We start from the raw sequence: 16,706 nt of genomic DNA, 5'->3' as shown, positions 1-16,706 counted from the left end.
GAGTAGATCCAGGTTTTCCAGCAGCATGCTTTTCCCCTGGAAAAATGTTGACGTTAATAAATTAAAATATTTTGTAAGGGTGTAGCAGTTCTGATAACTTTTTGATGGAAAATTATAGCAGTGTTTCACTTAGATAAGACTGGAGCACTTTATTTGAACATTTTATGATCAGTTTAACATTTATATTCTACTGTAGTTTATCACGTGAGATTTGGAGTCTGGATAAGAACAAAGCCTTTTCCATAACTTGAGGACAGCCAGTTCTCACATTTACAATAGTTTTCAGGTTTCATTAATAACAATGCTGCTTCTTCTATAATATTAACTCTTTGATTCAAAAGTTGGACTTTTCTGCTGATGGGAAGTTCTCAGTTTTATCCATCTCAAAGTCTTAAGGCATCAAACCACCGCCAGTATGCCCAGAGGAGGTCTAGGGACGAGTTTATTAGACTGGTGTATCTGGGCATATTGGCTGAGAGCTGTTTCTGTGCTTGTAAGTGAAATTGTGACCTTGGGCTAATCACTTCATTGTGTTCTGCTTCCATTTCCCCAGCTGCAGCACCCTTGCAGGTGACATCCCAGGCTGCGTGCATCCGTGTTTGCACAGTGCCCCAAGCCTGAAGGGTGCTACAGAAAGCACCGAGTGCCATCATTTCCCTGAGAGAGCATTAGGAGCCTCCGTTTGCTCAGTTAGCAAGAGCTGTGCCAGACTGAACATTGCTGAGCTGCAAACATTTGGGCTTTTGAGGTCCAAATCCTCTCCCGCACTTGTGCTGTTGGCACCTCTTCCTGCAATCACCCTGTCCTCTCTGGGATGCTGCTACGTGTACAGTGTCTCTCAGGAGCTGATTGTGCCTCTTGCTGTGGCGCCCTTGAATGCTTCCTAAAATTTCGTGGGGATCTATGTTGTTACCGCTGGACTCTCCCTGGGAACAGAGAGGCCAAATTGGGAGTGAGGAAGGGGCACTCCAGCTGGACTCCTGCCCGTCTCAGGAGAGCTTTGTGCTGAGATAGGGGAAGGTTATGGTGTAAGTGCTGCTGGCGACTTCTGGGATTCGCCCATCTCCTGTTCCAAAGCGGAAGCAGCTTCTCTGTTTTCTCAGTTGTACCTTTCCCTGAAGTCTGTGGCAGCCCGTAGGAGCAGGCTGCGATTCTGCAAATCACAAGCTTGTGTTTCCTTCACTCAGCAGGGATGCTCTTTTCACTAAACCTAGTATAGTCCCCCTGAGTTTCAGCAGGCGTTGATAGCATGGAGAAGATAGAGTATGAACCAGCTGGGCAGACAGTTTTCCCCTCCTACTCTCTCTCGTTATACGATTAGGAAATAGAGAGGACGTGTGATGCCCTTAGATGGCCAAAATGGGCCAACCCGCAGTCTAGCTTGCTCTGAAAAGAATTGCATTATTTTTCAAATGTGTCCTTTCATCAGAGGGGGGTGAATTGGGATCCTGCATCGTTGCTTGGCTGGAAATCACCTGGCCTTTAAAGGTTTGCTTTGTCATCACTGACCCAAAGTCGGTCAGTATGCATTGCAGAGTGAATTTGGGCTAAATCTCATCTGAGTTTGGAGAGGACCCGGAGTTAAAGTCGACATGATTTATGTTGGGTTTTTAGGGGAAGGGGTTTACTGATAGAGCTTGTGCTTCACTCCAGGGAGCAGAGGAACCCTGGGTTTGTTATTTTGGTGGGAGATGTGAATGGAGATTGCCATTGCTATATGCTGTACGCATATGTCTAAGAAGGGATGCCATCAGCAAATAAGTGATTGGTATTTGAACATATCTAGGAAAGGAATCAGAGACGAACGTGATAGGAAACCCCTTTCAGTTCTGTGCTTTGAGGAGAGACAACACTTGAATATATTAAAAGAAGACATGTAGCACACAAGGTAATAATAGGAGGATTTGGCTCAGCATAATAAGCAGTCACCCAGCATCCCACCTCCTTCGCGACTGTCTGCGGATTCAGCTGTCTGTCGATCCAGCGGGTAGTTTGGTAGATTTTCACAGCTGACAGCTTTCCAGAGCTGAGTTTCTGCTCCGCGCTTGTGGAATCGTTTGGGTCTTTAACTCACGCTGAAACTCCAGGCGGTGGGATTGCAGCAGCGTGGGTCTGCAGCTCTTTCCCTGCGAGCTGGAGCCAGCAAGCTCCGCACAGCCCTGGCAGTGACTCTTCTGCAGGCAAATGCTGCATCACCCTGTATCTGTTCATCTGAAGGGGACGTGGGAGAGGAACATGATCAAGTGGCTGGGAGCTTAAAACCGTTGTGGGATTCAGTGCTTCAGCATGAGTAATACCGAGGCAAATTCACCCTTTGATGTAAAGGCAAGAGTTAACCAAATGACCCCAGGAGCAGACCAGTGCTGAGGTTAGTCCCTTGTCTTCAGCTGAAATTAAAGACTTACCATCCGTGTCTGGGTTCCTGCGTGTCCAGGCATTCCTGAGGGGTTTGGTGCTTATTTTGAGCTGCAGTGCTTAATGGCTTGTTGCCATGAAGGCAGCTTAGCAAGTGTGACAGCAGCCCTATTACCCAGCCACAGCTGACTGCTCTGTTAAAGCAGGTGTGGATTTAAGCCAGGACACCAGGGTCTTCCCAGTTCCCACTTTCCCCTTTCCTAAGAGCTCAGAAAACAGCTCTTAGACTCAGTGCATGCAAATTTAAGCCATCGAGGGCCAGAAATGTGAATGAAGGGGGTGAGCGGTACCTCTCTGGGATGCTCTGCATTGTGTTCAAGCAGGATGACTGGTATGGTACATGAGGGTGGGAGTGTGTGAGTGTGTGCGTGGGAGAGGATGATGTGTCAGAATTGTGGTACCTCCATGCTGATGGTGAGCGGAGGTGAGCTCTGTGAGACGGTTTGACTGTTTTCTCAAGGAGAAAAGACTAAGGGGAAAGAGGATAATAGTCTTCAAATGGGTAGAAGGTAGCTGCGGAAGGGGAGTAATTTGCTTTCTGTGTCTGCTGGGGATTGGACTCAAATTGCAGTGGGAAAGATTTAATTTAGGCACAAGGGAAAACCTCCTGGCAGAGGGGATAGTCAAGCACCAAGAGCCTAGCCTCCGTCAGCAAAGATTTTCTTGAACAGGCTGGCAATGGTTTAGATGGCTTTGAGGCAGGCGAAAGGGTGAGCTGAGCTTGTCAGGTCTTTTCCCACCCTCTTGCCTGTAATAAAAGTTGTTGATGTTCCATCACTGGAAGTGTTCATGGCCAGGTTAGATGTGTCTTTGAGCAACCTGGTCTAGTGGGAGGGGTCCCTGCCCATGGCAAGGGGTTGGAACTAGATGATCTTTAAGGTTCATTCCAACTCTAACCATTCTATGATTCTATGATTTTATGATTCTAATTCTGTAACGTAGATCGCCTTTGTGTCTACTCCTTGCTGTGTCAGAGAGAAATGTGGCAGAGGTGTGGCTTGCTGCTGGGAGGTGGAGGAACGGGGTGGAGGCAGATGGAGAAACCCTGGAGGCTTAGGGCATGTATTTGGAAAAATCACAAGGCTTTTCAATGATTGGAGACACCACCTTACCTGCGTTCTGTATACAGACGTAGCTGTTGATGCACTGTTAGTTTATATTTACCATGTGTTATTTGGACCACCACATCACCTGGGAGGGCTTAGCTGTGGAGCAAAACTTCAAGCTGCTCAGTGCTGAAGGAGCCACAAAGCCACACTGACCCAAAATAGGTGAAATGCAGCTGAAATTTCCAGCTGAAATACAAGGATGCTTAGATACAGGCGGGCGTGGGGGCACATGTAAACAGCACAAGGACATTAGTCATCGCGATCTGCAGTAAGTCGTGGCACATCTGCCGTTGTCAGGATTGTTTTGTAGGCATTGCACCAAGCAGGGTTTTACAGAGGAGGTTTGAAGCAAGAGCACTGGGTAGCTTTCTAGGTGTTTTTTGGGTAGCTTCTCCCAAGGCAGAGCACAGCGTGGGAGACATCACAAAGGTGCTCATTTGAAAATGGTAACAAGTGGGTGATGGAGGCTGGGTTTCATGGGCTCATCAGGGGTGGGAGTCAGCGCATTAGTGCTAAATGAGATTATCTTCCTTTTCAAAGCACTTCAAGGACTAAGCACTTTGTGTTTAAAGAGTCAGTCGAATTGTTGAGCATTGCCTGTCTTTCTTATATCGTTCTGCACCCATCTCCATAGTACTTTGGTCTAGAAAAGCCCTTTTTAGGTAATTTTGGCAAGCTGCTTCACCGCTGAGCCCTGTTGTACCCTGCCTAAAGGCTAAGGTTGCCCTTGAATTACCATGAAAAGAGACATGGAAATTAAGTCATTATTATTTTTTTTTACAACAAATATCTACTCATTTAAAACAAAATTGAATCAGTTTCTGAAAGGTTTGTGTCCTTCATTTTGCTATCTATGAATAGCTGAGTGGACAAATGTAGTGGCAAGATTTTGGCAGTAATGGCACTTTTTAGGTAAAAATGGGCAGTATGTATAGAAAACAAATGTCAGACCTGTGATTATGAATATTTGAGCTTGAAAATTTCCTCTAAATGTTAGGACTGTCTAATCAAGAAACAGGGATTATGCTGTGTGTGATAAAATCAGTCAAATCTAAGTCTGCAGCCGGAGTACTCACTAGCTACCTGCCCTACTAACCAAAAGGATATACAGAATATATTCAATAAATCTGTGAAAGCAAAATGACTGTTTTCCCACAAGCAAGACAAAGCTTTAGTTTTTCATGAAAAATTGTTCTTTTTGCTCTTTTAAATATGGCGATCATGTCAGCCATTCCCCAGATGGGGAATATCTTGCTACCAGGGCAAGTTTTGATCTTGTTTATATCAACTTGATATAGTTGTAAATCCAGGGACTGTTACAGCTTTACTTCCCAATCTCTCAACTGTGAATGAGATGGGCATCAGTGCCAGAAGCTCATTCCTTGAGTGCCGCTTTGAGATCACCGTTCCATGTAGAGGGGATTAGCACCACTGACTACCCAGTAACCGGCTGTGTATTGTACTGAGTGGGTGGAAACATGCTGGATCCCATGGGCTTTTCAGATCGCAATGGGAATAAAGCTGTCATTATGATTCTATAACAGCTTAGCGATCATCTGCTAAATGACTGAAATCCCATCATCTCCTTTTCAGAAGCGAGCTCTAGCCAGTGAGCCCCTGAAAGCCTCTGAGGACTGATAAATGAGCTCGAGACATCTTTTACTTCAAGGCTGTTGGTTCAATCCAAGCTTGGGTCAGGAGCCATTGGCAGTGCAGGGATCTTCAGTGGGTGAACAGTGAGATGTGGGAGGCACTGCCTGGATCTTACAGAAGAGGAATCACATCAGCAAAGGAACTTAATGAAGGCAGGGTTTAAGAGGTGTTTTAGGAATGACTTGTGCAGTCTTTGCATAAGTGTTCATGCCTTGTACTTTGTATGAAGCTTTTTCTCAAGTACTGGTGTTCAGCAGGCAAGAATATTAGAAGGAGAAAGGGAAGACAGGTGTTTGTTCTCCATCATGGTAGGTAGCAGGGTGATATGAGCATCTTTGTCAGAAGTCTTCCTCCAGACACCGTGGTCACAGGTGTTCCCCCACTCCTCAGTCGGGTCTCTCCAAAGGGCAGGATGTGCAGGGACAGGGGACGCAAATGTTGCCCACGCTGTGGGGAAAGCTGCCGGTCTGGCATCACTCATCAGCATGACACTGATAAGGCAAAACAAACAGCGGGCTGTTTTGGAATAATTTGGTGAAATGCTGTCTCCTGGCATGGAACCAAAACACTGCTTAAATCAGGATAAACACAGTCTGGATTCCACCCTCATTTTCCATTCCCAGTCTGCCATGGAGTCATTTTATTTTACTTGTGTGTAAATCTTACCACATTTCCCTGCAAGGTGCTCAGCACTGCTGCTGGGAAGTTACTAGAGATGAGGGCACAGTTGTGAAACCAGGGCAAGATGGGTAACGCAAGTACCAACTTGCAAATCAGTTATGGACTTTGAACTGATTGTCCTTTACATAGTACAGGAAAGGGACAATCACAAGCAGAAAGGAGCAGTAAAGAAGGATCATTTTTTAATGTAGTTAGAGCATATGTACATACCATAAAATAATGCTAGTAATAGTAATAATAATAATATTATTAATGATTAATTCCACAGCAAAGGCTCTATCACTGTCCTGTAATTGTCCCTACTGTTTAATGGTTATAATGCTCCCTGGATGTGTCTTGGCTTGTGCCAACTAGTGATGTCCAGATGTGGACATGGGGGTGGCATAGTGCATGAATGTTCCACTAGGCAGTATGGACAAGACCCCTCCGTTCTGAGTGGTGAGTTTGTATGAATGTTATCTATACTGTATCACTTCATCACAGGGCAATGGAGTGGGTCCTGGGCCATTTTATTTTGTAGGACTGACAGAGATAGAGGTGTGCTGGTTACCGCAGCTATGTACTGGCATAATACACTCTGACAGTGGTACTGCACACTCTGATTAAAGTTCACTTCTGCCTCTATTCTCTCAGAGGGAAAGAGTGCGTACCCATAGAGGAATAAGCCCTTTTGATTATTACCAGCTTTATTGTGGAAAACGGTTCTATTTTCTCTTCAACGTGCTTTAAAGGGAAAGACTGGAACAGAGCAAGTCTTACCATATGCACAAAAAGCAAATCGACACTTCATCTGTCCAGCTCACAAACAGTTAAGCAAAAAGCTCTCTCCTCTCTCTCCTTCATACCTCCCCATGTTAAAATTGCACAGCAGAGAATGAGATGCTGGCGCTTAATTGTCCTGACCTAGCCCTAAGAACCCCCTAAGGCATTTACGCATATCAGAAATCTAAGCTGAATTAAGCTTTGGAAGAGAGATGGAGAGCAGTATTATTCTTTTCCATTTCCAGAGGGTCAAAATAGGCCCCTGAGAAGTTAAGGCCAGTGTTTGCAATCTAAAGCAGATCGGTTGAGAAGACTCTGAAAAGATTGGCTTAAATGATGGAGCCACATATACACAGTTGATCTGCAGGCAAGATGGGAATAGACCCCCACGGTCCTCGCTTGTGGTGCCCTTGCTGGTTCCCAAACCGCAGGTGACAGAGGGATGCAAAGTGGCTCATGGCTACCCATCAGAGCCCCATTGAACCGTGATTTCAGTAGTTTGGCCAAACGAAGTGCAACAGGAGAGGGGCTGTGAGGGAATAAAGCATAGTGTATCTTAAATAATGGTAGTGAATAAGTTTGGGAACAGCTGGCTAAGCAGGAGGAGTGTGGTCCTTAGAGTTAATATGAGCCTGATCCAGCCCTCCTTGATATCAAGACTGGAAATTGAGGCATTGAGAGTGCAGTTTGGTAGTTTGAACAGTGGCAGCAAGCTGACCGTGGCGTTGATAACTGGCAGGTAGATAATGCGTACTGTTAACTCCTGTAATTCCCTGCCAGCCTGAAGGAAATTATCCTGACAGTTCCTATTAACAAGAGGCCGTCTGACCACTCCTCTGCCGTGAGAGCTTCATCAAGGCTGTTTACTAAACGCAGATTGCCACGTTGTATCTTGAGAGCAGACTCAATATTGAGTGAAGAGTTAGCAATCATTAATAAATAGTAGCACGTTAAGATGTCTCTCTGGGTGATTTTTGCGTACTGTAATTACATGGAATTGCCTGTTAGACTGGCCAAATTACATAAAATGGGCCCTCAGCTCCACAAATGCGTTCCCGATAATGGGTGACTATTAGCTTTGACATGAGAAGCCTGTAGTTATGAAGGAAGCAAAAAGAGGTAGTAATTCTCTGGATCTGTTTTGCAATGAGATGGGCTGAACTGGGGAGGATGTCAGGTTGTTCCAGAAAGAAGTTGTGAAAACATTATTTATTAAGGATACCACTAAGTGATCTTCATGCAGGGATCTCAAAGCCCTCCTCAGAGATTAGAAGATGGAGAAGTCTCTGGGGAGACCTTATTGTGGCCTTTCAGTGTATAAAGTGCTATAAGAAACACAGAGTAAGACTTTTTGCCAGGTTTTGTTCAGGATAGGGACGATTTTCTTCATAGTAGACAGTATGAGGCTATGTTTTTGATTTGGGATGAAAACAGTGTTGATAATACAGGGATGTTTTCATTATTACTGGGCTGTGCTTATACAGAGTCAAGGCCTTTTATGCTCCTCACACCACCCTGACAGTGAGTGAGCTGGGAGCGCACAAAAAGTTGGGAGGGGTCACAGCCGGGACAGCTGACCCCAGCTGACCAAAGGGATATTACAGACCATATGATGTCATGATCAGCAATAAAACTGGGGAGTGAAGGTTGTCGGGCGCTGCTGTTGCTCAGGGACTGGGTGGGTATCGATTGGTTGGTGGTGAGCAATTTTTTTCTTTTGCATCACTTGCTTTTCTTCTGTTTTGTTTCTTTCCCCTCTCTCTTTATTAGTTCCCCCCCCTCCCCCATTTTGTTTTTATTTTTTTTAATTATTAAACTGTCGTTATCTCAACCCATGAGTTTTTGCACTTTCACCCTTCTGTTTCTCCCCCCATCCTGCCAGCAGCTGTGTGGTTCTTTTAGCTGCCCAGTTGGGTTAAACCATGACAGCAGGACCTGTAGTGACAGACACTGGAACAGGTTGCCCAGAGAAGTTATGGATGCCCCATCCCTGGAGGTCTTCCTATTCAGGTTGAACAGGGTTTTGAGCAACCTGATCTACTAGAAGGTGTCCCTACCCGTGGCATGAGGGGTTGGAATAGGTGACCTTTTAGGTCCCTTCCAACTCAAATCATTCTATGATTGTATGAAAAAATGGTTTGGTGTCTTCTCACTGTTACTCTGCTTTGAGTTCAGTGAACCCTGTACTCCCTCTGATAATGCTGACCAACAAAAAAGGCTCCTGTCAGCTGTGGCCCAATCCTGCCTTCACTAAATCCCTGCTACTGCCCATATTTTGAGGTCCACTAAGAAGAGCCTGTGTCCTGATCTTCCTCTCTCCCCTGTCTTGCAATGAGTGCAAGAAATATGTCTGCCGGGAGGTGAAAACTGAGCCTTCTCGTGAGAAGCTCCATCGTGAAAGCTACACCTTTGTCAGCTGAGTTGTGTCAAGAGCCTGGTTCTCACCCCAGTGAAGGTATCATAGCATCACTTATTATCAAAGTCCCTAAAAGATACCGTATATTGCTGCCAATTGCTGTCCTCTGGGGCGGCTGCTCTCCTTTTATCCAGTAGTTCTATTGGGGTAGAGTACATGGCTGGTGCTTTACCATACCACTGCAGTATATAGAGTCTAACCAAAAGGGAATTAAAAAAAAAAAAAAATTCAGGATTTTTTGGCAGATGACAAGAGCACGTTCACCTCTTCAGCCCTTCTCAGATGTTTTCTTACTGCACTGACACACACCCCTTTGTTTAGAAAGCTGATCACTTTTGTGAGTACTGCTAAAAGCATGATTTTCCAGCAATTTTTACAACCAGCTCTCTGCTGTGACAAGAGTTGTCCAACCAGCAACAAAATCAATACAATATGGCTTAAAAAACTTCTCAAGAATTGTGAAAAACCTTTAGGCCAGTGGCACAGTAAAACGGTTCCTGAACAATTCTTGGAGTAAATCACACCGACCCAGTCCAGTTCTTTGTCAGAAAAGTGGAGTCTCATTGCTTTGAGCTCATGACGTGTGAGGACTTGTTTGATCTTGCAAAGACAAATGTAAGGGGCAATCTAATCACAACCTACAGGTATCAGAGGGTCAATTAGAAAAATTAGAAAACAGAAACCCTTTTGCTTGTGCCTGATGATTTAACAAGGGGAAAAGCTACAAACTGTAGCTTGGGAGGTTCATGTGTGACCTTAGGAAAAACGCTATAACTAGGAGAGTGGTGTGGCCCTGGAATGGTCACCAGAAGGATGGCAGCTCTCCAGCTTTAAGAATTTCCAAGACTCATCTAGACAAAACCATGGCCAACCTCACCTGATGTTGGTGATAGTCCTACTCCAAGCAGTAAATTAGATTAGAAAACTCTAAATGTCCCTTGCAACCAATACTTCTGTAATTCTCTAACTTTATGAGTCTTTAATTTCAAATATGCAGGAAGTCAGGCTCAAGGCAACCATTCTGAACAGCAAACACATTTCTAAAAACAGACAAAGCCCAGCATGCCCAGTTCGAAACTCGTATCTTTGTGTTTAATTTGGGAAAAAAATCAGTGGTTTAATGTTTCAATGGCTTTATTAGTATGATGTCGTACCTATAAAGACTTTGTTCAGCCTTTCTCGATACCAAAGACGGAAAAAGCTGAAAGAACATCTTGCTTGTAAGGTCTCAGGCAAACTGCATGGCATTAAGAAACACCGTTTTTGACTGTGTTCTAATTGGAGCCTGTTTGACCCTGGAGCCAGAACAGGGTAGTGGAACAAGCACGACTTGAATGAAGTCACTTTTTACAGTGTTGTGCAGAAAGTAATAGAAGGAAAGAGAAATGCAGAAAATGTAAAGATGGGAGAGTCATAGAGATGCATTAAGAGCAAGAAGAAAAGGCAGAATATGTCATGTAAAATGGCCAAAGGAAGAGAGGAAAAAAGACAAAGGAGAGAAAAATATGAGGGAGAAAGGAAAAGAAGGAAATAGAAGAGAAGAAGAAGGAAGCAAAGTGAAATTGTAAAGAAAAGGAGGAGCGTCCTGCCAGGCAGAGTGATGAGGTGGTAGAACAGCAAGCAGCCCCGGGCAGTGGCACTCGTTATTTCCATCCCAGCTGATGTCATTGATTGCTTCCCTCTTCCCTTGTCAAGCTTGGTGACAGAATTGCAGGACTTGCAACTTGTAACAACCTGCTTTGTTCCTGCTTGGCCCAGGCAAAAGATTTCTGTACAGCTCCAACTGGGCATGGATTCGTCTGTGTTTCAGGGTGGTTCTGGATGGCACAGGGAGGTGGTGAGGGGCAGTGCAGAGTCTGGGCCGCCTGGGACCATCTCAAATCCAAGCGCTTGGAGACCCTGTTCCTGGCCTGTCTTTTGCAGACAACCAGTTTGCTCCTCAGCTGTGGTGCTGGGAAACTCCCCTAGGACTGTTCTTTCTCTTACCTGGAGAATGCCTTGCTGTTTTTTCTGTTGGTAGCATTATTACTTTTTAAACCAACCTTACTTTTCCCCCTCGTCCTCCTCCAAGGAAATTTCCCTTGCAAGGCTCAGATCCTACAGCATACGACCACCTTCTGTCAGGGGGTTTAATTAGTCAGAAGAAATAAAACAAACAATGCTTCATTTGCCAAAGGGAAGAAGTGGGGGAGGGGGAAAGGAAGATGGGGAAGATGGAGAAACCTTAATAATGAAGAAAGAAAGCAGAATCCTAAACTACATGGGCCTAAGCCTTTAGGATTTATTATTCCCAAAGGAGTGATCTTCTGTTCTTATTGCAGCCAGTGTTTTTTATGGTTATCCACCCTCGTGATGCCAACAGAAATCCCATCAGGGCTGGACAAACCATCCCTTCTTTGCAGGGAGAAGGAATGAACTTCATCACAAGTCCTTCCCATGGGCATGGGTTTTGTGGAAGTTTGGCTGAAGGCTAAAGAAGGAGGTGCAGATCAGAGTCTTCCCAGACTCTGATCAGACCAGAGTGTGGGAAGGGCTGCAGAGAGACACCAGCTATTACCCACAAGTCTGGCTTCCACTTGGCTGGTCATCATCTGTGTAATGCCTTGCCAATGAGGAAACATCTGACATAGGAATGGTCCAGTACATGCAATCTCTTACTTAGCTGATGGAGGATCTAGGAGAGAGTTATGGGTGATGTGGAGAAGAGGATAGGGAAGGGGGTGAAAGAACCTGAGGCTATTGGGGGTGGAGGGATGTCAGAAAGGACATGGAAGGGAGGCGACATAGGGTGACTGTGTTGGAGATATAGGGATGTAGTCTGCTCATCTCTTAAGATACAAACTCCGTTTCTTCACTTGCTTTTGGATGGTTTAGGAATGATTTATATGTCGGGCTTTTTTTGCTTTAATGGAGCTCCTCCCCCACTTTTATCCAGTTACCCATGAAAAGTCAGTGAAATGAGACCTACTTAAATCAAATGTCACAATCGATGCTCATCCCAGGCCACCATTTGTGCGATGTGAACTCATATTGCCGTAAGGGGGGAGCAGGGAGAGAAAAAGGGTTAGGAGTGAGCTTGGAGCAAGGGAGCAAAAAGCAATTAACGTCTGAGGAGTTTGTGCTTTGCGGTGCATTTATCACAACCATGCATCTCTGAGGTGGGGAAGGACTGTTTCCCACCTGGGTTCTGCAGGGGGGGAAATAAAGCACAGTTGGCAAAGGAAGAAGCTGTGCCTTCATACTGGAGATTGCATCTCTCTGTCCCATACCCTACCCCGGTGCCTGATTAAATCAGAGGCTTCTGTTCCCAGGAGAAAGTCCTTTCCACATTTCAATTTGTAAGAGGCAGGATACGATATTTCAGTGCTCAGGGTGCCTGGAAGATGTCCAATTTCAATTTTGTTTGATGGAAGATGAATCAAAATGTTGATATTTTCATTGAAATGTCTTTCTGTTTACCTAGTTCCCAAAAAAACTGCTTCTAACCTTCCACAAATATTTGGCAGGAGTAAATTCTCAGGATGGGAATACAGTCACATCAGTTGATGTTAAAAATTACAGTGATTCAAGTCTCCGTAGAAGTTTAGAGGAAGAATCTAGGTGGTGGGAGATGCAGGACCTTGCTGGATGGATTGGCGAGGCTGAGCACCATGTTATTCATGCAATTTCTGCACAATTGCTGCTGGTTCAAAGGACTAAGATGTTGCCAGAAATCCAGTTGCATAATTTCATCAAGTTGAATTAGGATTGGCATCCAAACCCTTCGTATGTATCTGTGGTGTAGTTTTGGAGAGTCCTGAGCCTCCTGTTTCACAGAGCAAACTTAAGGAAGCTGTATAGGTGTGCTGGGGTGGTGATGTGTCAGAGCTAATATGGTCTGTAGGGAGAGGACATTACAGAGAGGTAGCACCACACTGCAATGCATTTTGGCTTACAGTCTGTAGCTGGTCTGCATCCAGTAAAGATCCCTCAATCAGCCTGTACTCTTTTGGGTATATATGCCCGTTGGGCATGCAAGCCTTTGAATGTGTCACTAAATTTTGTCTCAGATCCCTTAAGCTCTTGTGCCAGCCTTCCCAATAGCTCCTGTGGGGTTCACTGCAGCAATACGGTGAAAGGTTTGTTCCTTATTAATTCCCCACAATGAGATTCAAAATGTGACAGGTGGCCTTGGTCAAAATATGCAAGTAAGGAAGATCTTCCCAGGCCCTTCAGACTGCAGGGACAATTCAGCTCAGATCCCTATATATTTGGGTTGTTTGTCTCTTCTTTGTGGAGGGCTCTGTGGAGTAAACCTGCACTGACTGTTGGCCTTGAGCCAATGGACACATGCTTGCTCTTCCCTTGTGCTGAGCTGGCCAGACTCCATATAAGCATAGCACCGAGCTTTGCCTAATATGTTTAGCTTTGCAGAAGGCTCAGTAGCCTGGAACAGAGCCGCAGTAGCCTCAGCTTCGTGGTGTCCCGCTGATTGGAGTTTCAAGTTGAGCAGCCTCATGTCTGCCAACAAAATGGTGTAGACAAGTCCTTAGAGGACTGCCTGTTCCATTCCCAAATTCATGCATAATTGCATTTTTTTTTTCCTATGCTAAGCCCTTGCTATGTCAGAAACATCTCATCTCCATGACTGTAGAGATAGGTGTTGGTACTGTGCCAATTTAATGACAACCTTGACTGCGCTCCCACACCTCTGCATGCTGCCTAATCACTCTAAATAGAGGGTTCTCATGTGTCTGCTGCACAGTGGGTCTCTGCTTCTCTGCTTTCACACCAGCAGAGATTGCTGATGTGGAAATGAGAAACATGCCGGAAAAAAATCCTGCAGCAGAGAAAACCAAGTGGGATCCAGATCCTCACTCTGAGATAAGAACAAGGGGAGTTTAGTGATATTAGGGTGGCAGATATTGGACAGTTACACAGTTACTCCCAGTGATGCAGAGAACTAGATTAGGAGAGGTTATAGCATGTGTGTTTGTTCTTGGCGTTGCAAGAGCTGATGATCAGCAGAATTTTGTGTTCAGCCAGGAAAGGAGAACCATGCCACACCAGCACTTCCTGTAAGCAACCCCTGCTTAGGAAGAAATACCTTGTGTATTAGTGTAAAAGTAGTGAAGTGATGGAAGGTAAGACTGGATGCTGGGTCCCTGAGGAGGATATGTATATTCTTTTTATTTTGCTTGCTTCATCTCCTACTTTTCCAGATGGATATTTGTAGCTGGTGGAAAATTTTCACCTTCTTTTCATCCTCCTACCTTCATCACCGCCATTCCCAGAAGATCTTGTTTGTAATTGTTCTAGTGTAGGCACTGACTCCTGCTATTGCCTCGTTAATTATCTTCAGTTTCACACTGGATGTGAAGGGCCTGATCCTCCGCTTGCAACCCATGCCCTTTACACACCTGCCTCTCTATGGATATAAGAGTTGTTACTCAGACTTAACACTGGCGTGTGTGGGAGCAGAATCAGGTCCAAAAAAGGCTGGGTCAACCAGAAACAGATCCTGGTCTTTCCTCTTTATTTGCCTGCGCAGTGTGATGTGAAGGTCAGGTGAGTTGATACACAGGCAATTAGGAGGAAAGTGCTTGCCATGAAATTGAGCTTGTAGCATTTGCTGAGCATCTTCTTTTTAAATTTTTTTAATTTTTTTTAATGTCTTACTTTCTCTCTTTCAGAACATGGAAAAGGTGCTGGTCCCTTCTGTCACGTTAATTGTAGGCTGTGGAGTATCTTCACTGACACTTTTGCTGTTGATTATCATTTATGTCTCTGTTTGGAGGTATGGCTTTCATTCTCTTCTCTTCTTGTTGGGGAAAGTAACTGTCTTTTGATCTACATGGATCCTGGAGGTTTTGCTCTCCTGTTTTGGGTGTCTGGTGCTTGAGGACGAACCATTTTGTAATGAGCGGGTCCTGCAAAAAGTCATCACAGTGGCTTAGTTGGCATTATTCTTTCCTTTTAGTGCCAGAGAAATTAGTACAGTGAAATTAGTGCCATGACCCCATGTAGTCACATTGTTCCATTTTCAAAAGCCGCATGCTGTTTTAGATGCCTTTGTATACCCCAGGAAACCTTGTTTGTGGAGAGGTGGACGCATACTGCCTCCTGGCAGGCACATTGCTTCTAGGTATTCCCAATTGGGTCTTTGATAACATCAAAACATCCATGACCCGTTATGAAAACATCTGGCCTGAAGAACTGGCAGCACTTTTCAGGAGCTTAAGGATGATAAACCGCATGGTCTAAATAACTCTCCAACCTCTTAGCTTCTTTTTGCCTTTAGCTTTAGACGCGTATGGGATTTCTCAGTACATCCCATTGCAGACAGCTCCTGTACACCTATAAGCAGGTCAGGTGTAACCTTAAATTGTATCATTTACAGAGACTGAAGGGATTTCGTAGCAAAGTTTTATTAACTAAAGCTCACATTGGCCCATGCCCCTGTTAGATACATTTTGGTGGATAGCATAAGCTGAAGGACCCAAGGCGTGCATGGGATTGTCCCCCTGTATTGCATTGAACAAAGTCTGAGTTTATACTACAAGACCCATGCCTTTCCTAAACCCATGGCAAACGTGCTGAAGGCTTCATAACTCTAAGCTAAATAAAACAAAGAAAATCAAAACCAGGTGAATGACTGTGAAATTGAAATGGAGTGGTTACCAAGAATATACTGTCTGGAAATTATTGGTGACCCTTTGGGGAGAAGGGATCAGTCTGAGGCTCTTATTTTGTCAAGCGATTCTTCTTAGTAGGAAGGAAAGTGTAAATTCAGTTCAGAGTTGTGAATTGAGATAACTTTCTCTATGCTTTGATAGAGGAAAGAAACCAGAGAGTAAAAATAAGCAAAAATGCATATTTTTTTTTGTTGATACTGTGACAGTGCATAGTGGCTAGTTAATTATGGCAAGTGCTCTGAGCTGAAGACTGATCATAATAACATTTATCTAGAACTCAGGTTTTTCCGTGCCTGGGGTATCATTGGATCTGCTCAAGTCCTTGTCCTCTCCTGCTTTTCCTCAGGCTGGGCAGCACTGGGCAGCGCTGGTAGGTGACTTACTGGTGTCACTGGTGTCAGGATCAAGTGGAAAGTTAGGCTAGAGGAGTAAAGAGGAAGTGTTCGAGCCTCACCCTCTCTTGCCTATCAGAAACAAGTTCAGGATTTGAAACCCAAGTTCAGACATGAGGTTGAATCAGTTTGGAGCATGCCAGAGTCATTTGGAGTAACACAATGTATTTTCTTCCAGGAGTGTGCCCCTCAATATTTACTGTTATTGAGGACAGTAAAGTTAATTGCCTGCCCTGTTTAAAATACGCTCTTTTTAATTTCTCATTCCAGCCTTTGCTTTTATGCCTATGCCCAAAATGATCAGCATGAATGGGGGGACATGTTTATGGGAGGCTTGAATGGGCATTTCTGAGCTAGCCAAGGATGGACATCCATTTCCAAGTGATCCTGAGACCAGCTATATCTTGATTAAAGGGCTCTCTATCCTAAGTCTTTTTGTGTAAATATTTGTAAAGCATGATCAAGTGATCTCTAGAATTTCTCTTTGGTGCGCTGAGTTTGTTTCATTTCTTCTCTGTAGATCATGTTTTCATGTTTTCTAAACTTCACAGCATTCCCGTGGCTGAGCCCTGAGCACTCTGTGTGTCCTTTTTATTTTAGGCAT

The 16,706-nt window shown here is 44.6% G+C and overlaps 1 protein-coding gene across 1 annotated transcript in view; it reads left to right on the top strand.

The window, feature by feature from the left end:
• ADGRB1 (adhesion G protein-coupled receptor B1) overlaps positions 1–16,706 on the top strand; it is a 211,657-nt gene that overhangs the window by 125,932 nt on the left and 69,019 nt on the right. The window contains exon 18 of the mRNA XM_054191453.1: positions 14,709–14,812. Coding sequence (XP_054047428.1) covers positions 14,709–14,812 — 104 coding nt within the window. The remainder of the gene's footprint in view (positions 1–14,708; positions 14,813–16,706) is intronic.

Source organism: Rissa tridactyla, chromosome 2 (assembly GCF_028500815.1).
Source record: "Rissa tridactyla isolate bRisTri1 chromosome 2, bRisTri1.patW.cur.20221130, whole genome shotgun sequence".
Lineage (NCBI taxonomy): Eukaryota > Metazoa > Chordata > Aves > Charadriiformes > Laridae > Rissa > Rissa tridactyla.
Note: the sequence above shows the minus strand (reverse complement) of the source record. Positions and strands in the feature narration are given on the sequence as shown.